Here is a 23,331-nt window from a genome sequence, read left to right as displayed (position 1 = left end):
TACTTCTTAAATAACAAAGTGAGAATCTGAAATGGATTTTACTGAAGGACAAGTTTTAATTAAGTTCTATAATTTTTTCTCTGAGGATTAAGAATATGTTTAAAAAGAAATAAGAAAGAAAGAAAAAGAAACAAAGAAAACCCCTGTATTTTGTATGTGTGTCAGTTGGAAGAATGAAAACATTTTTTTGGAGGATGCTCTGAGAGATAATAAAATATCTCCTGTCTTTGCCCCTCGAAGGTTTATCTCCTACTCCTTAGTGTTTCTCATGATTATAGCAACCTTCCCTTCTCCAGTTTCTATGTTGTCAAGCTTATATAGGGAAGTGATAGAACATGAGATTTTAAGAGGAGTTTGGAACCATATTGTGGACTTTGCATTATAAGCAACAAAGAGCTGTAGAGATTTTTAATTTTCCTTTTGTATGATGAAAGTAGTGTTGTGGATAATTAACTTCATGGCATCATTTGAGATATAATGGAAAAGAGAGGGAGATAGGGGATAAACAAGTTATAAGGTGATTAAGAGTGTACACTAAGCAGTCAAGAGGGCCTGATGAAAGCCGTCTCTGATGGAAATCGGAAGAGCAGGGCAAGAGGGGTTTTCCAGAGAAAACTGACCAGACTCAGTGTAGATTTGATTGGTTTAGCAAAGAGGAGGCTCAATAGCTTTGAGTCTGTGTGTCAGACTATAAGTGTTTCAAGAGTTGCTTGAGTCAATGATGAAAAGGCTTAGAAAGTGCTATTCTTATGGTGATGGATTGCAATTAGTCTTTGGGTGATGAACATGATGTAATCTACACAGAAATTGAAATACAATGATGTATACCTGAAATTTATATAATGTTATAAACCAATGTTACTGCAATAAAAAGAGAATAAAATACACTCAGCTTATTAAAAAAAGATTATATTACATTCTGAATCTGTGAAAACAAAATTTTAAAAAACTGCTGAATTTAAGGAAGCCTATAATAATAAATGTAAGGAAAATGAAAAAAAAAGAAAAGAAAGTACTGCTTTTTCTTTTTATTGGAGAAAATGAAGAGAATAGAAAGAGAATGGAAAAAGTAATAGAAGAAGAAAGACAGGAAGTGAACTAAAAGAGTCTTGCCAAGACCAAGAGTATGGCACATGGAATAATGTGTCCAAAAAGGGAAAAAGAAGAGATACCTGGAGCTAAAGTTTCTTGCTATAGGGGAATATTATATGCATCTTGGGGAAAAAATAACATCCCCTGGACTATACAATGTCTTGAGATTGTTAATAGGAGTATTTAAAAAAATGCTGTGAGTGGGGTTTGGAAAGGAAAAGACAGACTTCACAAACTGGACACTCATACTTTTATGACTTGGATGAAGCGCAAAGTGGCAATATGTGTAAGAGACAAATAAACAAACAAGAAATCTTACAAGAGATAGTAAAGTCACTGGGATAGCTCTGACTCACTATTGACACTCATTAATATTTGTTAATAAATCACATGGATAGAGATGGTAAGCTGCCTGAGGGTAGAGACTGGATTTTGTTCATTTTTCTATCCCTCAGGACTAATACAGATCCTGGTACGTAGTGGATGCTTAGAGGCTTGAATCAATAAAGTATGAATGAATAGTGAAAATAAAACAGCATGAGGTTTCGTTTTTTCAGAATTCATTCAATAAATATTCATCATAAATTCATAGAGTACTAACTGTGAGCAAAATACTGGGATAGGCATTGAACAGAGGAAATGAAAGACTGATTAGACATATTGCCTTCCAGTTACTCACAATCTAATATGCAACACAAATATATTGGAATCAATCAAAGGAAAATGTAATAAGTGTGATGAGGAAAGTCGTATAAAGTGCTATGGGAATGATAAGGAAAGACGCAGCTGATACTGGGAAAGAATCTGAAAGAATGATCAGTTAATATACTAAATTTTAGAGGCAAGCCTGGAGTTTTTCCTTTTTTTTCTTTGGGGGTGTGTGTGTGTGTGTTTACTTTCTTTTGGATATACTTCACCTCTGTGGGGTTTTGCCCCCAAAGTCTTTCTCTCTGGACCATAACTCCACAAGAAATCAAGTTTCATGACAGGCACGTCAGCTAAAGACAGCAAAAGCTAAATGCAGACGATTATACATATTTGAGATTTCTTTTTCTTAACGAGTGGAATCACCTTCCTGCCCTATAGGCCTTTGATTCTGGAGTCATACATGTGCAGTCACCACCCACAGTCAGGGAGGAGAAATCAGCCACTGATCTGGCAGCAAAACTCTTGCTTCTTGATGAACTTGTGTCTCTGGAGAATGACGTGATTGAAACAAAGAAGAAAAGGAGCTTCTCTGGATTTGGCTCCCCCCTGGACCGACTCTCAGCTGGCTCTCTAGAGCATAAAGGTAAACAGAGGTAAGGAACTCTTGGAGAAGAAACGCTTTTATTTTTTTAATTCTTCCACTCTGAGTTCAGAAACAGAGAGAATTCCACATTAAAAATCCAATGAAAACCTTGTAGGTTAGCAGATTTGACATTGTGTTAGGTAGCTCGTGCCCTTAGTAGTGTGATTTTGGAAATAACTGTTTACAGAGAAAAATGATTGCTACATATGCATTAATATTTTTATCATGCTATTTCCCAAGGAAGATTCTGTTGTGTATAGATACAAAATAGTTATTAGGAGACATGACAGTATTTGAGAGGTAAGTGGAAATGCGTGTGCAATGGGATAAATGTTCTGATGAACTGGGTTTTCTATTTAATAGAGGTAACCAGAATACTACTTTTATTATTACCCATGATGCAAAGCTTTCCAAATTTTGTGAGTGCGTCCTATACCAAAATGTAGTGGAAAGCTGTCAGGACTTGGAGTTGAAACACGTGTGTTTAAGTCAAATTTCTGATCATTTCTAGCCATGTGACTTCTAAAAGAATCTTACCCTGTGTGATGCTCAGCTTATTTATCTGTAAAATGGGGATAATTACTTATCTCCATAAAAATCAAATGAGTGCTGTGTAAGCTGTTAATTATGATAACAGAATTAGAGTAATTAAGTCTCCCTGTCATCACTGAGTAACTCAGTACTTCAAAGCAGTCATTCCAAACAATTCGTTTTCTACCCCCTCAATATCTGCTTCTCATGCTGTACATTTCGTGTTAGCAATGGCACAAGAGACCACCCAATTACCAATGTCTGGAATTGGGGGAATTTACTAGGATTCCTTTTACTCACCAGAATTCCTTTTGCTCACTCTAAACATTCCATTTTTCACTAAATTCTCTAACTCCTATTTGTTTTATATGTTAAATATCTCCAGAATATCCTTTCCTGTTAAGGCTTCCCTAATTCTGGCCTTACCTTTTTCATATTTTTTCTTTCTCTATTCTTTTTTTTAGGTTAGAATAATTTTTTATTGTGGTAACATTGGTTTATAACATTATGTAAATTTCAGATGTACACCATTATATTTTGATTTCTGTGTAGATTACATCATGTTCGCCACCCAGAGACTGATTACAATCCATCACCATACACATGTGCCTAATTACAACTGTGCCCTCCCCCCCTCCTCCCTTCCCCTCTGGTAACCACCAATCCAATCTTTGTTTCTATTGATTGTTTGTTATCGTTTTTACCTGCTATTTATGAGTGAGATCATACAGTGTTTGACTTTCTCCCTCTGACTTATTTTGCTTAGCATAATACCCTCAAAGTCTATCCATGTTGTCACAAATGGCCAGATTTCATCATTTTTTATGGCTGAGTAGTATTCCATTGTGCATATATAGCATATATTCTATTTTTTTTATTGCAGTAGCATTGGATTATGACATTATATAGCTTTCAGATGTACATCATAATATATTTCAAATTCTGTGTGGATTACATCATGTTCACCACCCAAAAACTAACTATAGTCCATCACCACGCATGTGGGCCTAATCACCCATTTTGCCCTCCCCCCTCCACCCTTCCTCTCTGGTGACCACCAATCCAATCTCTGTTGCTATGTATTTGTTTGTCATTGTTTTTATCTTCTACATATGAGTGAAATCATACAGTATTTGACTTTCTCCCTCTGACTTATTTCACTCAGCACAATACCCTCAAAGTCCATCCATGTTGTCACAAATCCCTGGATTTCATCATTTCTTGTGGCTGAGTAATATTCCATTGTGTATGTCTACCACATCTTCTTTATCCATTCGTCCCTTCATGGACATCTAGGTTGCTTCCAAGTCTTGGCTATTGTGAATAATGCTGCAGTGAACATAGGGGTGCATGTATCTTTATTCTTTCTCTGTTCTTTCTTCATCTCTACTTCCACCACCATCACCACCCCTTTATCGTCAATATGTCCTTTACTCTGCTATCAGGGGGATCATCTAACACAAGAATCCTTTTGTGAAATGTTCCCCATTGCTTACAAGATAAAAGCAAGCTCCTTATGCAAATCCTATGAAGAATTTTATAATATGGTACCTTATTATTTCTTGCACCCGTCTCCATATTCTTTGTTCCAGTCTTACCTAGTTACATGGAGTTCTAGGACTTGTCATACTTGTGCCTGGGTCTATGACTTTGCTATATTCAATGATTCTCAACATGCAGGATGCAATTTGCTAGACTTCTGTTCTGAAAGATTCTCAAAGCTACACTAGGAAATAAAATCATCACTTTGGGACTATAATTTATCCTACCTGTACCTGAAAAATAATCTCACACTTACATGTTGAAATTCAGACCTATTTTAATTAAACAAATACAAATTAGTTTCATTTATATTCTAGGCACTGTGTTGGGCTATGGTGGAAAAGAGGAGGAAAATATAGTCCCTAACCTTCAAAGAAATCAAATATTAATAAGAAACATAGAAATATTTATAATGAGTTGTAACACAAAGCAAGAAAAAAATATGTTTAAAGAGCAATTTATAAAGAAGGCCATGGAAATCCAAGAAATAAGTGGAGAAAATAAGTGTCTTATAATAAATCTTATTTCTTTGATTCCTGGATCTTGCAACATAGTCTACTAAATAATTTGAAAATCAATATATAAATGTTATATGTAAATATTTATATATAAACTTATAATAGCATACATAGAATATATACCAAATATGTATTGCATTAATTTTATCAACATATATAAACTACATTGAGGTTTCAGCACAATAATTTCTGCAGGAAGTGTCATAAAGAGAGACTGTATTAGGATATATATCTCTAACATGTATCTATATATGTTAGATATACAGATATATAGATATATAGATATATATCTATAGACATGTTAGAGATATGTATATATCTGACATAGCTTACAAAGAATAAAGGGAAATTGACAAGCATTTAGTATCCGTTTAAACAGATTTCTATATACGAGTTAAAAATAAACTATTATGAGTGTGCAAAAAATTAGGGAATATTGTTCTCATGAACACTTTCTGAGGAAGCTACTAGATGACTTTCTTCAGGAAAACAAAATGACTGGAGAGACATCATCATAAGAATTGGTGTGAGCATAACTTTAAAATTAAAGTGAAATGATGGTTGCAAGGAAAAGAGTGCCATGTGTTACAGTTATACAGTCTGACAATATAGATACATCAAAGTATCAAACAATTGAGGGACAAGAGTAAGAGCATATAAATTTAGAATGATTTTTTGATTCCTTCATGGCTATTAACCGGGAATAAAAGGATATAACAACAATTAGTTGCTTGGAGACATGGAGAAGAAGGAAAAAGGAATACCAACTAAACGTAATGAATCATTTTCTAAATAATAAAAGACAAAAACTGAAAAGAGAGAGGAACAAGGATTTTCATAGAAAAATATTAGTACAAAAATAACCAGAATAAAAATTAAGGGGCCAGCCCCATGGAGAGGTGGTTAAGTTTGCGAACTCCATTGTGGTGGCCCAGGGTTTCAGCGGTTCACATCCTGGGCATGGACCTCGCACTGCACATCAAGCCATGCTGAGGTGGCATCCCACATACCACGACTAGAAGGACCCATAACTAGAATATACAACTGTGTACTGGGGGGCTTTGGGGAGAAGAAGAAAAAGAAAGAATAAAAATTAAAACTTTCCTATAAAAGAGAAAACACAATAAAATAAGATGAAGTGAAAAACTTTGTATAAAAGATTCATATATATAAATATAACAAAATATGATGGATTTCAAAAAATATTGATCATATCAGTAAATGGAAACAGATGTAACTTGCCTATTAAAATACAATTATTTTCAGACTGGCTGATAAAGGAAAATTCAACGCTTTTCTGTGTTTAGGAGACACACCTAAAAATAAAGAGATTTATAAAGGTTGACAACAAAAGAATGGACAGATTATACAAGAAAAATCATAAATTAAAAATAAAAAATGATGCAACAATATCTATCAAAGAAAAACCACAGGGAATGCTGAGAAATAGAAAAAAAGAAGTATTACTAAGAGGAGACAATTCATTTTTTAAAATCCAAGACAGATTATATATTGAAATTTATAGAAGATATGCACAACATAATCCATAAAATAGAATTTATAAATCTGCTTTGAACTCTGAACTTCAGATAGAAAATATAACTTCTTTTCAAGTGCATATGGAATATTCACAAAATTTATGACATCTGAGATGACAAACAAACCCTCAAGAAATTCTAAAGAACAGATCTAATGCAAAAGCATTCACTAACTAAAATACAGTGAAACTAGAACTTAATAACAAAACCAGAAAACAAGAAGGTATAAATCTGGAATGTATAAACCATGCCATTACATTAGCTATTGGGTCAAAGAGGAATACAAAATAAGTTTACATATTTTATTGAAAATAATAATATAGAAAATGTAATATTATGGGCAGATAAAGCAAATACCAGATAAGAATCAGCATTATAGTAATAAAAGTAAAAATAAAGCAAACACTACACAACAAAAATCTAGAAAGAATAGCAAAGTTAGGCAGAAAAAGCAGGGGGGAAAAAGCAGAAGGTAGAAATTAACAATGATAAAATCTGAAATCAGTAAGTTTTTAAAGCAAACACAGGATATAATAAATACATGCAAAACTGTTTTTCTTAAAACAACAAAAGGCAAGCCACTAGCTAACCTAGTTAAGAAAAAAGTAGAAAGCAACTTCACAAAATTAGCAATGACAAGACAGAAATAACCATCAAAACAGAAGAATATAAGAAAAGCATAGGAAGCTACTTTGCTCAACTCTGCCTAAGTAAATTGAAGACCTAGAAAAAATGGATAAAATTTTAGAAAAATATAATCTACAAACATTGACCCCCCAAAAAAAGACAAAAACAGTCCAACTACCATGGAGAATTCTTTTAAACCTTGCCAAGAGACAGCACCAGATCTAGATATTTTCACAGGAGAATTTTACCAAGTCTTAAATTATCAGATACCCAATGTTATTTTAACTTTTCAGAGCATGATAAGAAAGTAAATTTTCCAAGTTCATTTCCTGAAACAAATATAACATTGACCTTCAAATCACAAGTATTACATTTTAGAATGGAAACTTTAGACTTATCTCATATATGAATATCAATGCAAAACACAATAGATAAGATGTTAGCAAGCAATACAACAATGCTTTAAAAAAATAACATGCCTTAACCAGTGGGGTTTATTCCAGGAAAGTAAGTATGGTTCAATATTAGGAATTTCCTTAATGTAATCCATCATATTAACAGAGCAATTAAGAAAGAGTATGTGATCATATCCAGAGAAAGAAGAAAGGGTATAGACAAAGTCCAACATTTATTCACATATTTTTTAAATTCAACAAAATAAGAACTGACATACTTCTTTAACATGATGTGTGTGTGTGTGTGTGTGTGTGTGTGTGTGTGTGTGTGTGTGTATACCTCAGCCCAAAAGTCAATATTTTACTTACTGGTGAGGTATATTGGAGACTTTACTAAAATGAGGAACAAGAAAACCATGCCCATTATTTCCACTGCAATTTGGAAATGGTTTAGACAACAAAAAACATTTACAGGCATAAGAATTGGGAAGGAAGAAGTAAAACTATGTTTGCTTACAAATGACAAGTTAGAAAACCAAGATAATCAATGGAAGACCAAGTACAATAAAACTCTTTTGATATATACAAACAGAAACCAGGTAGGCCCCATTTACAATAGCATAAAGATAGGAAAATACATGGGCATAAAGCTAACAAAGATTGTCCAAAGAATATGTAAGGAAAACTACAAAAACAAAGCTAAAATACAAAAAATAAATTCGACCAAATGAAGACACATACTATACTACAATCTTGCATCAAAAGAGTCAAAAGCAGAAAAATGTCAGCTCTTCCCAAGTTAAATTGCAAACAACACAATTCCCAAAAAATACCAACAGTTTTTTTAGAGCTAAAGAAGTTCACCATAAGGATCATTTGAAAGAATTGAAACTAGCCTACCAGGAAAACCATTAAAAAAAGAATGAAGAAGAGCCCTACCAAATATTTTTAGGTATTTTATTTTCCTTTCTTTGTAATAGCATAATATCAAGCCATGGATAAACCAAAAGCAAATAAAACAGAACAGAAATTCAAGAAACAAAGCCAATCATTATATGGAACTTTAATACGTTAAAAAAGCAGCATCTCATATTAGTAAAAGGACAGTAAAAGGAAAAATTTTGAGTAAGTGATTTTGGAATATGGCAAAAAGATAAAATTGATCCATTTTCAAAGTATACAGTACAATAAATTCTAAATGGATGATAAATTTGGATGAAAAAACATATAAACCCATATAGGTACTCAAGGAAAACATTGGTGAAGTTCTATGCAGAGAAGGAATAGGTAAAGTCTTCTAAATTCTGATGCAAAATCCAGAAAAATTCAGAAAAAATAAGTAAAAAACAGATACATTTGATTATCTATTTTTTAAAGTTTCCATAGCAAAAGAAACCATCAATCAAAGTAAAATCAAAAAGAATAAATTGGAGAAATATTTGTAACTTATATCAAAGACAAAGGTTAATAAAGAAAGAACTTTTAAGAATAGAAAAGAAAAAGAACAAGGGTATGGAAAAATGGGGTAAGAAAATGGTTGGAGAACTTAACCAATAAATGTTCTGTGTTCTGACTGCTCTACCAACCAGCCATTCCCTGGTTCCCTCTCCTCGAGCCTTCCTATTCCCTGAGACACAACAATATTGAAATTAGGCCAATTAATAATACAAAATGGCCTCTAAGTGTTCAAGTGAAAGGAAGACTTGCATGTCTTGCACTTTAAATCAAAAGCTAGAAATGATTAAGCTTAGTGAGGAAGGCATGTCGAAAGTCAAGATAGGCTGAAAGCTAGGACTCTTGTGCCAGTTTGCCAAGTTGTGAATGCAAAGGAAAAGTTCTTGAAGAAAATCAAAAGTGCTACTCCAGTGAACACAGGAATGATAAGAAAGCAAAACAGCCTTATTGCTGATACGGAGACAATTTGAGTGATCTGAATAGAAGATCAAATCGGCCACAACATTCACTTAAACCAAAACCTAATCCAGAGCAAGGCCCTAACTCTCTTCGATTCTGTGAAGGCTGTGAGAGGTGAGGACGCTGCAGAAGAAAAGTTTGAAGCTAGCAGATGTTGGTTCCTGAGGTTCAAGGGAGGAAGCCGTGTCCATAATGTGAAAGTGCAAGGTGAAGCAGCAAGTGCTGATGAAGAAGCTGCAGCAAGCTATCCAGGTCTAGCTAAGGCGATTAATGGCGGTGGCTACGCTAACAACAGAGTTTCAGTGTAGACGAAATCATCTTCTATTGCAAGAAGATGCCATCTGAGACTTTCAGAGCTAGAGAGTAAGAGTCAATGCCTGGCTTCAAAGTTTCAAAGGACAGGCAGACTCTCTCGTTAGAGGCAAATGCAGCTGGTGACTTTAAATTGAAACCAACGCTCACTTACCATTCTGAAAATCCTAGGGTCCTTAAGAATTATGCTAAATCTACTCTGCCCATGCTCTACAAATGGAAGAACAAAGTCTGGATGACAGCACATGTGTTTACAACATGGTTTACTGAATATTTTAAGCCCAGTGTTGAGACCTACTGCTGAGGAAAAGAGATTGCTTTCAAAATATGGCTACTCACTGACAATGCATCTGGTCACCCAAGAGCTCTGATGGAGAAGTACAATAAGATTAATGTTGTTTTCATGCCTGCTAGCACAACGTCCATTCTCCAGCCCACAAATCAAGGAGTAATTTTGACTTTCATGGCTCATTATTTATGAAATACATTTCCTAAAGCTATAGCTGCCATAGACGGTGATTCCTCTGATAGATCTGGGCAAAGCAAATTGAAAACATTCTGGAAAGGATTCACCATTCTAGATGCCGTTAAGAACATTCATGATTCATAGGAAGAGGTGAAAACATCAGCATTAACAGGAGTTTGGAAGAAGTTGATTCCAACCCTCATGGATGACTTTGAGGGGTTCAAGACCCCAGTGAAGGATGTAACTGCAGATGCAGTGAAAATAGCAATAGAAATCGAATTAAAAGTGGAGCCTGAAGATGTCACTGACTTGCTACAATCTTATGGTAAAACTAATAGATGAGGAGTTGCTTCCTATGGACGAGCAAAGAAAGTGGTTTCTGGAGATGGAATCTACTCCTGGTGAAGACAATGTGAAGATTGTTGAAATAACAAGAAAAGACTCAGAACAGTATGTAAACTTAGTTGATAAAGCAGCATCAGGGTTTGAGAGAACTGACTCCAATTTTGAAAGAAGTGCTGGAGGTAAGGTGCTATCAATCAGCATGGCACGCTACAGAGAAATGGTTCGTGGAAGGAAGAGTCAGTCCATGTAGCAAACTTCATTGTTGTCTTATTTTAAGAAATTGCCACAGCCACCCTAATCCTCAGCAACCACCACTCTGATTTGTCAGCAGCCTCAAGATGGAGGCAAGACCCTCCACCAGCAAAAAGATTATAACTGGCTGGAGGCTCACACGATGGTTAGCATTTTTCAGCAATAAAGTTTTTTTAATTAAGGAACGTACCTTGGTTTTTAGACATAGTGCTATTGCACAATTAATAGACTACAGTATGGTATAAACATAACTTTTATATCCACTAAAACCAAAACATTTGTGTGACTCACCTTATTTCAATATTCACTTTATTGTAGTGGTCTGGAAATGAACCATAATATCTCTGAGTTATGTCTACATAGGGTGAGTTTTATGACATTGTTAATTAGTAAGAGCGAGATGTATAAATTTGACTACAGCATGCCACTTTAAAAATAGCAATACAAATACAAAAATTCTGAAATTAAAAAAGTAAAAGGATAGGGGCCAGCCCAGTGGTGCAGCAGCTAAGTTCGCACTCTCCACTTCAGCAGCCCAGGGTTTGCCTGTTCAGATCCTGGTATGGACTTATGCACTACTTGTCAAGCCATGCTGTGGCAGGCGCCCCACATATAAAATAGACGAAGATGGGCACAGATGTTAGCTCAGGGCCAGTTTTCCTCGGCAAAAAGAGGAAGATTGGTGGCAGATGTTAGCTCAGGGCTAATCTTCCTCAAAAAAAATAATAAAAGGATAAATATAAAATATTTTTAAATGCTTATCTAAAAAGAAAGATGAAAAAAGGATAAAGGGATCAAAAATAAAAGCTAGACTTATTTGAATATACCTTGTTTTGATTTCAGAACCATTTCAGTATTTTACATAATAACAAAAATAATAAATTGTTATACCTAAATATTAAAAAATAACTGAAACTAATTAAATATATATTTTAGTTGATGGCATTACTACACAAACTAGATTCATTCTAATTGATGAAATAAAAAATTTGACTGTATATACTTATTGAAATATACAAGATAAAAAGCCCTGATAGAAAAAAGAAAAACAAAATTATTTTCAGAAATTATATCGTTGGTAGTACTATTATTACTGCTATTCTGAGATTACTGATTGTGTATTGTGGGAAAAGCAAATAAGTCTTTATTTGATATTCTAATTCTGTCATTCCGGGTGCCATTAAGAACTGAGATTCACAGCATGGAATAAAAATGAGATCAAGCTGTAAGTTGAACATGTTAAATAAAATAAAAACTCCTGGTCCTTAAATATCCCATGATTTCAAAATGGGATGTCCCTGAGACTTTCATATTAGTATGAACTCACATGTATGAATTACTGTCAGCTTGAGCTTATGATTCAGTCTCTACACTGGAAATGCTGCAGAACAATCACCGATTAGGGACAATGAGCAACTTTAGTGCCCAGATTGTCATCTTTCAATATCATTTCTCACTTCAAGAAATTTGAGCTCCTCCCAAAAAGAGTTAGGGCAGAAAATGTACAAATTGAGCTTGAATATCTTGCCATTCCTGATAACAAGGAAGCCTGCTATAATTAAGTTCAGGTCAAAAAACACAAGAGCCATTAAAAGAGATTCACTCTGGCCAAGTATGGCAATCTGAGCATCAATAAAAATATTAACTGTAATGCAGTAAAGGTTTAAATCTCTGAATTAAAAATCATATTTTAAAGAAGAATTGATCCTCTTTGGAGAATGCTAGTTATAAATTCATCACTTTGAAAATTTGTAAATAGAGAACATTAAACCTACTTTTCTTGTGTGAATTGCACCACTAAGTAACTAATAGTGGATGAAGTGGAAACTTCTCTTTATAGAATTTTTACAGCTAAAGCAATGAGGAAATGATAGAATTAGATGTAGATATTCCTCTTTATAGCATTACTCCAGCTAATAAATGAAGATGGAATGATAGAATTAGAATATCTCTGTTTTGCAGGTTCTAATGAAATGACGGATCTAGACAATGATCATCACTTACTGCTAGCATCACAAAGAAAAACCAGCAAGGCATGATATGTCTCCTGATGGAGGAACCTAACATTCCCTATAAAATAGAATTGCCAAAATTAGTCTTGCCTCTAGATCACATACCAATTTTTAGGAAATATAGAAGACAGGGAATGACTTCAGAGGGATGCATACCACAGGGATGCAAAGATCAGACTATAGAAACTATAGGACAAATAATCCAGTTTCTTCAATAAATAAATTACAAGAACTTGAAAAAAAGAAGAGATGATGGGCAAAGGGGATTCTAAAGATTAAAGTAGGCTAAGACACTTATTAACTAGTCACAATTTTGGGGAACCCTGATTCAAACAATTATTTGTTTAAAAATTCACATATGTGGGTGCCAGCCCAGTGGTGTAGTGGTTATGTTCACACGCTCCACTTCCACATCCCAAGGTTTGCAGGTTCAGATCCCAGGCTCAGACCTACGTACTGCTCATCAAGCCATGCTGTGGCAGCATCCCACATGCAAAATAGAGGAAGATTGGCAACAGATGTTAGTTCAGAGCCAATCTTCCTCACCAAAAAAAAAAAAAATCACATATGTAAGAGAAAATTGTGAATGTGAATGGTGGCTACTTGATGATTTTAAGTAATTATTGTGTACTTTAAATATGAAAATAGTACTGTGGTTACATTAAAAATGAGAGACATTTTCATTTAAATATTTAATTGAAAGTATTTATCTCGGATTTACTTCAAAATAATACAGGATTCGGACTGGAATAGATGAAATGAGATTTTCCATGTATCGGTAATTGTTGACCTAGAATGAGGGATACATGGGAGTTCATTATACCATTCCATTTTGGCATGTATCTGAAATAGTCCAGAATAAATTTTTTAAAAAACTGAATGAGATAAATGACAGATTAGCCCTGGAAAAAGAGTAAATAAATTAATCACAGGATAAAGCTAAGGAAGTGATTCAGAATATATCACAGAGATGGAGAACAGAAGGAGAAATTGTAACATACAAATTAATTAATGAGAGTTTTGTTGGAACAAATAGAAGAGAATGAAGAGATTACGGGTATGTTTTCAATAATTTCCCAGAAATGATGAAAAAAGATGATTTCTCAAACTCAGGAATAATAACAAAAATTTGACCCAAATAATTAGTACTACTTTTGAAAGAGTAAAGAGATTAAGAACAGTCAACTTGTTAAGAGGAAATCGTGTAAGAGACAACTTGCAGGCTTGAACAATCAGGGCATGTTCTTGGGGGGCTAAATAGCTTGGTGTGGGCTCAATATCAGATGCTGAGAAGTAGGATAAGAGATGAAATTGAGAGGGAGGGTTAGGGCCCCACAAGGATGCTGTAGTCAAAGACAATTCATATCATTGCCCTCTGGACCGTGCAGTGCGAAACCTATATAAGCTTAGTCAGTATCTCTGGAGCCAGACTGTGAAGGTCCCATCCAATGCTGTATAAAGCAAGAAGGAATTTTAGTAGAGTAATTGATGATCTTAGGATGTCAAAAATAATTATTTTCTTTTCTCTTTTTCTGAACCTTTCCCTTCACCTCCAACTACTTTCAGAAGGTTGGAAGTGTTAAGGAGAGCGCAGAAGTTTATCCATGAGCTTGAAAAATTGAGGATTATCCAAATCTGGACTCTTTGTCTTGCTTCATGCCCGCAATTAGAATACAGAGACTCTGCTCCTTTGTATTCCATGGCTTAACAACGAAGGTGACCTCCAATGCCAGGACTGTTTTATTTAGAATGCATTTATTTATTTATTTTAATTTTTTTAAAATTTATTTAGAATGATGTACATACATTAATAATTTTCTTATTTACATGTAATTTATTTATGTCTTTTATATTATTATTTTTGATAGTTGATGTTTTACTCTTTCAAATCAAATTCCAAGGGCACTTCCTGTGAGATTTTCTGTCAAGATTCATTTTTTTATACAGGAATTTCTGTTCTTGGTCTTAAAGCAAGCATTAAATTTGCTTTGTGTATTAGTGAGTTGGAAAACAGTGAGAGATGAGTAATAGCTATTGCATAAAATATATCTATACACGTTCTTGAGTTTTAATAGAAAACTAATTTTAGATCTCTTTCAAAAGTGTTATGATAACTCGAACAAGATTAAAAGTTAAAATTTTCTATCATCTGTTACGAAGATATTTCAGCATCACTTAAATCTTTATATTAAAGTCACAAGGCTAAAATGAATATTTTCACATATTTAGTAGAAAGAATGTACAGTTTAGAGTTTTGCAACTATTTTGTAAAAAGAAGGTTCATAAAAGTTATAGTAATTTCACTTAGGAGAGCTGCATATAAGGTTATTTGTTGCTCTTTTATCACATTACTCCTTCCGGATTTATTTTTCAATTTTTCACAAAGCCAGGAGTTATCTTGTTACTCTAATATGCATGATGGCACATGAACACATTCTTTGTTGCTTATAAACACCTTTGGCTTTCCTGCACATGCCATCATTTCTTCCTCTTCTCAGGCATGCACTCTCTATCTTCTCTTACTCACCAAGTGGAGGTGATAGACCTGAGATTCATTTTTCATGCTGTAGCACTAAAGATCGCATCCATCACTTAATCCAGAGATTCCTGAGCTTTTTTTGTGTCATGGCCACTTTGGCACCTTGGTGAAACCTATGGACCCTTTCTCAGAATATTATTTTTAAGTGAATAAAATTCATAAGTGTTCAAAGGTTACCAGTTAACAGAAACAGAATTATCAAAATATTTAAAAATTAATTTGTAATATGACAACACATATGCTTCTTTATTAACATATGAAATAACAAGATCTAAGAGACAGGTCTAACAAGCAGTAATTTCAATAATGCTGAACATAAAAATAATTTCAATGTATCTACAGCAACTAAAATGTGGTCTAAACGTATCTGTGATTTCTATTTATGACAAAGGTCTAGGTACTACTAATACTATTGTGATGTTTTCCCTACATTCATGATTGAAGCAAATGCTATTTTTCAGTTAAAGGGTATTGAAACTAAAGATGTAACATTTTCCCATCCGTGTTTATGGATCCCTGAATTATGTTGGTACATGACCCCAGATTTTAAAATTCTGAGTTTCAAGCATATTAAATATATTATTTTATCTTCAGTTACTATAAAATATTCAGAAAAGAAAAATTTTAAACTTTGCTTTTAAAAAGGTCCATAAGAGATAGAAATGGCAAAATGAATAAACAGCTGAGAAAAAGTTAAAATGAAAACAAACAAACATAAAAAGTTAAACAGGGCACAGTGTATGTCAGATCATATTAAAATGTAGCAAAGAACCATCTATTGTTTCCTATGTTATATTATATGTAATATATTCTTTTTCACCTGAATATAACACTAGCTTCATTTTCAGAAGGATGTACAAATTAATTTAATTCTCAGGGCAAAGTTAACTCAACTGTGCTTTGAAGTCCAAAATATTTTCTTCATTCAGTTCTCTTGTTGAAAGCCTGAAGTTAATGAATGTGCATCCCATTTATGCAAATAAAAGGAAGCAGCTATGATGATATCTCTGGGAAAATATTATCTACTATCTGAATGATCCTTTTAATATTGGATGTTGATGATTTGCCTGAAATTTTTCTAAAAGATAGTTTCCCTCACTCCTTCACACAATACTGAAAATACCTTGCAAAAACAATAACAATAAGGGGCCAGCCCTGTGGCATAGTGGTTAAGTTCACATACTCCACTTAGGTGGCCTGGGGTTCATGGGTTCAGATCCCTGGTGCAGACCTACACACCGCTCATCAGCCATGCTGTGGAGGCGTCCCACCTACAAAATAGAGGAAGATTGGCGCACATGTTAGTTCAGGGACAATCTTCCTCAAGCAAAAGGAGGAAGATTGGCAACAGATGTTAGCTCAGGACCAATCTTCCTCACCAAAAAAACCTAATAACAATAATAATAATAATACACTCTATTTAAATTCAATTGCTATAAACATTTTCACAACTGTTATTGCTTTCATTCTCCCATTAATGTTTTGAGGTCAGCAAAGTAAATAATGTCATTTGGTCAATCAGGGTTCCTGCAGGAAATACGCAATGCATTTGAAATAGGAAGATTTGAGAAGAGTTTTCACAAGAAGATTATTTACAAGAGACCAGGTCTAGGAAATCATGGCATATGGCGCAATAGGTGGGGGCCCTGGTCTGAAGAGTCAGACGCCTTAAGAGAAGCAGTGATATTTGGTCAGAGGGAAGTGATCTTGCAAGGAGGGAGCCAGGAGAAGATTGTCCCGACCTCACTTCCCCTCTCCTTCCAGTCTCTGCTGACAAGGCTGCCCATTGCCTGCCTCAAACCAAAGCCACACAGAACAGGAACTTTTCTGTGATCCAGACAGGTTAGCATCCTGGACTGAAAGTAGGATGAGAAAAGGTAGTGAGAGGATCTAGAGAGCAGATGGAAGATACCCAGCACAATTATACACATTCTGTAGATTCAGAATTATACACATTCTGTAGATTCAATAAACACTTTACTCCATAACATTGTCATTATAACCACTTAACTGAAAGAGAATGACTCCACAGGACACAATCAGAAAAACAATCTTATCCCCCACCCACATGCGTTTAAACTCATTCGGTAGGAGTTGTTTCCTATCTCTTGGATAAAAACAAAGGTGGGTACATGGGCTCTACTGGTCACACTGAAATAATAAAAATCCCTCTGGCCACTTTTATTAGGAAAAAAGCATATTTCAGTAATTAAAATAACCATTCTTATGTCTTACCCCCCACAGGAATATTATTAATGTTTCTCTTTTCCCCAGCTTAGGCACCATTCAAGCTGGAAAGCCGCAGTGGGAAGGGGGATGCATTGGGTTTATTCTCACACCTTCCCCTGCCACAGTGGGCTGCCTTCTGCCTCCTCCAGTATCTGGGATAGGGGTACAGAGAGGTAAAAAAAAGTCTTACTTGACTGATAGTATCACAACCTGGCTTTAGTGCTCTCTGGCCTCAGTAAATGCTCAAAACTGACTCCTTATCATGGGGTGTTTTTGTGGGGTCATCTCATCATCCCCGTTGAAAACATCAATACAAATATCCTTGCCTCCAGCAATGCTTCTCTTCCAGCAGGAAAGGTTTCTTCCCTTCTTGCCCTGCTCTTTAGTTTTGTTCCTCATCCTCTTCTTACTCTCTCACTTTCTTCATTTAACACCACCACCAGCATCCTGCTGAGGTCACCTTACCCATGACCTCTGACAAAAAGCCCTTCCAGGAAGGTGCTCTTTATAATTAACCCAGGCCAACTCCACCCACGTGCTCGCTCTACATCTGTTCCACAGAAAACCCACATCCTCGACTCTGGTCACTGAAAGTGAAGCTGGTCCTTACGTAACCAGCTCTTCGTTCCGACATGGAGCCAATTCTCACAGCTTCTTGCCCTTTAGATTTCATAGACACTGTTCTACCAGGTCTAGCCGGCGTCACCGGGCATACGTCAAGCTCTCTGAGTGGTTTTCTTAAAGCCCTTCCTCTATATGAAAGAGGAGGGAAATGCCACTATTCTCCAGTAACTTGCTCCAGAGAAATTCTCCTTCTTCACCTGTTCAACATCAATCCTTTTACTGGATTAAAGTGGGAAAAATCAGTTTGTAGCAACCTCCGTTGTAAATACTGCTGAAGTCTAGCACCTCACTTTGGAATGAGAGAGGAAATATCACTCTTCCCCCCCCCCCCCAGCTTTTTTGGGCCACAGCCAGAACTGAGATAGAAAGAATTCCATTTTGGTACCATTTTTTTTAATCCCTATAACACCCTAAGAAGATATTATCACCATTTTATTGGTATATTTTCAGAGAGATAAAATGATTTCCCTAAGATTACCTAACTGGAACGTCAGGCTGTTTAACTCCAAGTCCATGACTTTCCACTTAATAAGCTGCTTCTGAGAAAGAAATTAAATTTCTGTGTGAATAGGGTATTTGTCCAAGGCCAGGAACAGAGAGGTTCACTTGGAATATATGCGTTAAATAAATAGTTTTGGAACAACTGTACAATGATATATGGATTTCTATCCTAAACCAGACACAAAGTTCAGACTAAAGTTGAGAATAGCAATTCCAGCTTCAATTTGTCAGATATGATTGCCCTTCTTGATGACAGTCCCAAAGATTAAATGTAAAAATCCTAATATTTCATCTTCCTTTCTTATTCATTGTGAAGCAATGCCACAGAGCGAGGCCAAACGAGGTACCTCATGATTTTTGCTGTTTCATTCTAGCTCTTATTTGGTACCCTCACAGGTGTAGTTCCAAATGGGCTCCATTTCAGAGGGAGTAACATGGCACAAAGATTCAGAGTGGTGCCCTACTTCCATGCTTCCTTCTTCCCTGTTGAAAAGCCTGGGATATATATGCTTTGAAATGTATATTACCCACTCTCCTCAAAAGAAAATTCTAGAAAACATTTTTGTGTAACTCCATTTGCCGGATAGGAGCTTCCGAAGTTTTGTTAGACCCTCAAGAAGTTTCATCAGCCAAGTAAATGAAGATCCCCTCTTCCTTATCCTATAGTTCTACAGTGGTTTCCAAATCAAGCATGCCTGGGTTACTTTACAGTAAACCCTTTAAATCTCATTATTTGATTCCAGTGCTCATGGTTTGTTTCTAAATGCCTGTTCGTATGGCCCATTCCTTGTGATAATACTCTAGAAACTGACATTATGCCTAGTCAGCACCATCGTCATACATTTAGTAGAATCTGTTTAAAATGGAATTACCACTTTTGAGATAGAATTCCAGAAGTCATAAGTCAACTTTCCGCTAATGAAGTAGCACTTTCTTTCATCATCCTGAAAGTACCCCATTTATTAAGTCCTAGATTTCCAGCCTCATATTTCCACATAGAGGAAGTCTGGTTAGGGAAAGACTGGCCCCTTGACTCACCTCTTTATTCACTCCATCCAGAGAAGTAGTCATTTATCTGAGAGGTCAGTTGGGCAGGAGTAGTTGAGCATGTTCAGCTCATCCTCTTTCTTCCTGCTTTTATTAGATAACTATGACTAGTTTTATAAATCTGTCTAATCCAAAGAAGAAATGTAAGGAAGTCCTTTTAAATGTAGATTAAAGCCATATTCTACATGCAGCTTGATCAAAATGACATTTTGATTTTTATGCATTGATCATTCACTTCTTATTTCTCTATTGTTTCTGAGTGTGGACTCTGGAAAAAAGGGCATTATCTGCTGGCTCCTAAAAACTACATCATCACTCAGACTTAATATGGTCCTTCATCCTAACATTCTGGAATTTGAATTTGAAAGCCTAATTGTCTCTTTTCAATTTAAACATGATTTGTGGACTTTGATGATTTCCCTTTTCCTTCTTTCCAGGGCCTTGCTGAGTCCCTCATTTGAGTATATCCTCATACATCAGTTCTTCCAAACTCATATCATTGTATGTCTTCCTAAAGTCATTTCTTAATTCTATACTTTCATTTTAAATTGTGATAACCAAGACTTCAGGATTCAGGGACACCATTTGTTTCACTGTTTTCACCTGTTCCATAAGTTCTTCCTGGAATCCCCTCCCCCCAGTGGCTGTGATCTCTTCTCTTGTGGAATCCCAGAGCACTTTGAATCTCACTAGATTAGATATCTACTGTTATGCAAATAAGTTATGCAAAATTTAGCAGTTTAAGACAATAATAAACATTTACGTTCTCACACAGTTTCTGTGCATCAGAAATCCAGGGAAAGCTTGCCTGGGTGCTTCTGGCTCAGGGTCTCTCCCAAGGGTACAGTGAAGAAGTTGCCCGGGGTTGCAGTCATCTGAAGGCTATATCAGGACTGGGGATATCCATTTCCAAAACGGCCCACTCACAAGGCTGACAGCAGAAAGTTTCACTTCCTCACTGGCTGTGGGCAGGAGGCCTTAGTTCATGGCCACATAAACTTCCCCATAGGGCTATGAGAGTGTCCTTAGGAAACAACAGCTGACTGCCCCTAGAACGAGTGATCCAATGAAGCAAGGTGGAAGTGGCAATATTTTTCATGATTTAGCCTTGGAAGTCATACATCATTTCCACAATCTACTGTTGGTTAGAGAGGTCTGCCCTGTTCAATGTGGAAGGAGACTGTGTTACAGTAGAGTTATTGTGGTCCAGCTTGGAGCCTGGCTATTATACTCATCTAAGCTTTATAGTGTAGTAATTTAATTTCATGTTTTGCTAATCTAAATTACTGAACTATTTAAAAGAGCATCCTCTTAGCTATCACTGTATCCTCCCGGCTTGCATATTGATCAGTTTTGGGTAAGCTGCATGCCCTTCTTGAAAGGGGCCAAGTATTTTATTGCCTCGTAAGATGTAGCAGCAAATCAGACCATTGTCTCTAGGGAACACTCTCCACACCCTAATTCCTAGGTTTCTTTCCTTGGAACTCAAAACCATACGCACTATCAGTAAAAGTTGTTTTGTATCCAACAACTGGGGAGAAAAATGTTTAAGTTCACATGAAACAACTCTTAAAAATTAATAAAATGCCTGTCCACAGAATAAGCCTTAAAAATTGTAGTCTTGGTTATCATACAGAACATGTTCTCAGACCGTGATGTAATTAAATAAATAACAAAAGGATTACCAAAAAAGAAGTTTCAGTCCTCAACTCATTTCAGGAGAATAGCATTATCTGGGCACCAAAATCATATATAGAGAAAACGAGAAAAGAAAATTACAGAAAAACTTCATTAATGACTATAGATACAAACTCCTACCAAAAAATTAGCAAAACAATTTCAGTAGTGTATCAAAAAGATAATACACCATTATCATGTTGGGTTTATTACAAAAATACAGTATGAGGTTGATTTGCTTTAGAAAGTCAATTAATAGAGTTAATAGATTGAAGAAATAAAGGCCTATCATCTCAACTGATGCAGAAAAAGCATCCAGTAAAATTAAACGTCTTTTCATGATCAAAATCACCAGTAAACTAACAATCGGAGGAAAATTTTTTTAACCAAGTAAGGGACACTTATTAAAACCTATAACATATATTCTTGAATGATATCACTCACAACAACAATAAATCCAATAAACTATGGAAGGTCTTCATGGAGAAAATAACAAAAATGTGTGAAAAGGATTTAAAGATAACCCAAATAAATGATCTTGGAAAGTAAGATTCAATATCATTAAGATCTCAATTCTCTCTTAATTGGTTTATATCTTAGATTCAATACAATTCCAGGGAAAACTGCAAAAAGATTTCCCATGAAACCTGACAAGCTGGATCTAAAATTTATAAATAATTAGATATGGATACACACACACAAAAAGAAACATGGCCCCCATCGCACCCCATAGATAAAAAATAATTTCAAAAGGATTAAAAATGTAAATGTGAAAGGCAAAACTACAAAAAGATCTTAGGATAACATAGGAGAATATTTTCCTAACGTTAGAGAGCAATGATGTAATAAACAAAATGTAAAAATATTGATAAATTTTAAAACAGCATTAAAGATTTTCATAAAATACAATAAAGAAGACTAAACACAAGTAAGAATATATGCACATAACTGACAAAGTCTAATATTCAGCGTCTATGAAACCCTCCTACAAATTAATATTTAAAAGAAAAAGAAACCAATAGGAAAACAGGTAACAGACTTCAACAGGCACTTCCAAAAGAAGAAATCCAAGTGGCCAATAAACAAACAAAAAGGTGAGGAACTTCATTAGCATTCAGGATAAGCAATTTAAAACCACAACGAGAAGCAACTACAAATGCATTAGACTGGTAAAATTAAAAGCCCATGATAGGGGCCGGCCCCTTAGTATGGTGGTTAAGTTCATGCACTCCACTTTGGAGGCCTGGAACTCACAGGTTCAGGTCCCAGGCACAGACCGAGCGCTGCTCGTCAGGCCACAGTGCGGCAGCATCTCTGTGGCAGCATCCCAAATAAAATAGAGGAAGACTGGCACAGGTGTTAGTTCAGCGAAAATCTTCCTCAAGCAAAAAGAGGAAGATTAGCAACAGATGCTAGCTTAGGGCCAATCTTCCTCACACAAAAAAAATAATACAAGTCCATGATAACAGGGGTTGGCATAGATTTGAAACAATAGAGATTGTCATGCACTGCTCTTGGATGTGTAAATTGGTACAGCTTTGGAAAACAGCACTGTGTAATACAATTAAGTATAGGCGGAGCTAGCAATTCTACTTCTAAAAATATACCATGGAGAAATCCTTGATTGTACACTAGAAGCATATATAAGAAAATTTTCAGCTGAACAGTACATAACAATAATAACAAAAAAGGAAACACCTTGAATTCCTATCCACAGTAAAATGTATAAATAAGTTAGTGTATATTCATACAGTGAATTAATATCGAACAGCAAAACTAAAGGAACTGCAGTTGCATGCCACCGTGGACAAGTCTCAAAACACATAGTACTTGCTGAAAGGAGTCAAGAAGAATTTGTATGCGATTCCTTTTAAATAAA

The 23,331-nt window shown here is 35.3% G+C and overlaps 1 protein-coding gene across 1 annotated transcript in view; it reads left to right on the top strand.

Moving 5' to 3' along the window:
- The window catches only part of OSTN (osteocrin), a 45,494-nt gene that overhangs the window by 13,080 nt on the left and 9,083 nt on the right, over positions 1–23,331 (top strand). The window contains exon 3 of the mRNA XM_070509201.1: positions 2,179–2,393. Within this exon, the coding sequence (XP_070365302.1) occupies positions 2,179–2,393 (215 nt within the window). The remainder of the gene's footprint in view (positions 1–2,178; positions 2,394–23,331) is intronic.

This window comes from Equus asinus, chromosome 5 (genome assembly GCF_041296235.1).
Source record: "Equus asinus isolate D_3611 breed Donkey chromosome 5, EquAss-T2T_v2, whole genome shotgun sequence".
Classification (NCBI taxonomy): Eukaryota; Metazoa; Chordata; class Mammalia; order Perissodactyla; family Equidae; genus Equus; species Equus asinus.
The sequence above is the reverse complement of the archived record's forward strand: the minus strand, read 5'-3'. Positions and strand labels throughout refer to the sequence as shown.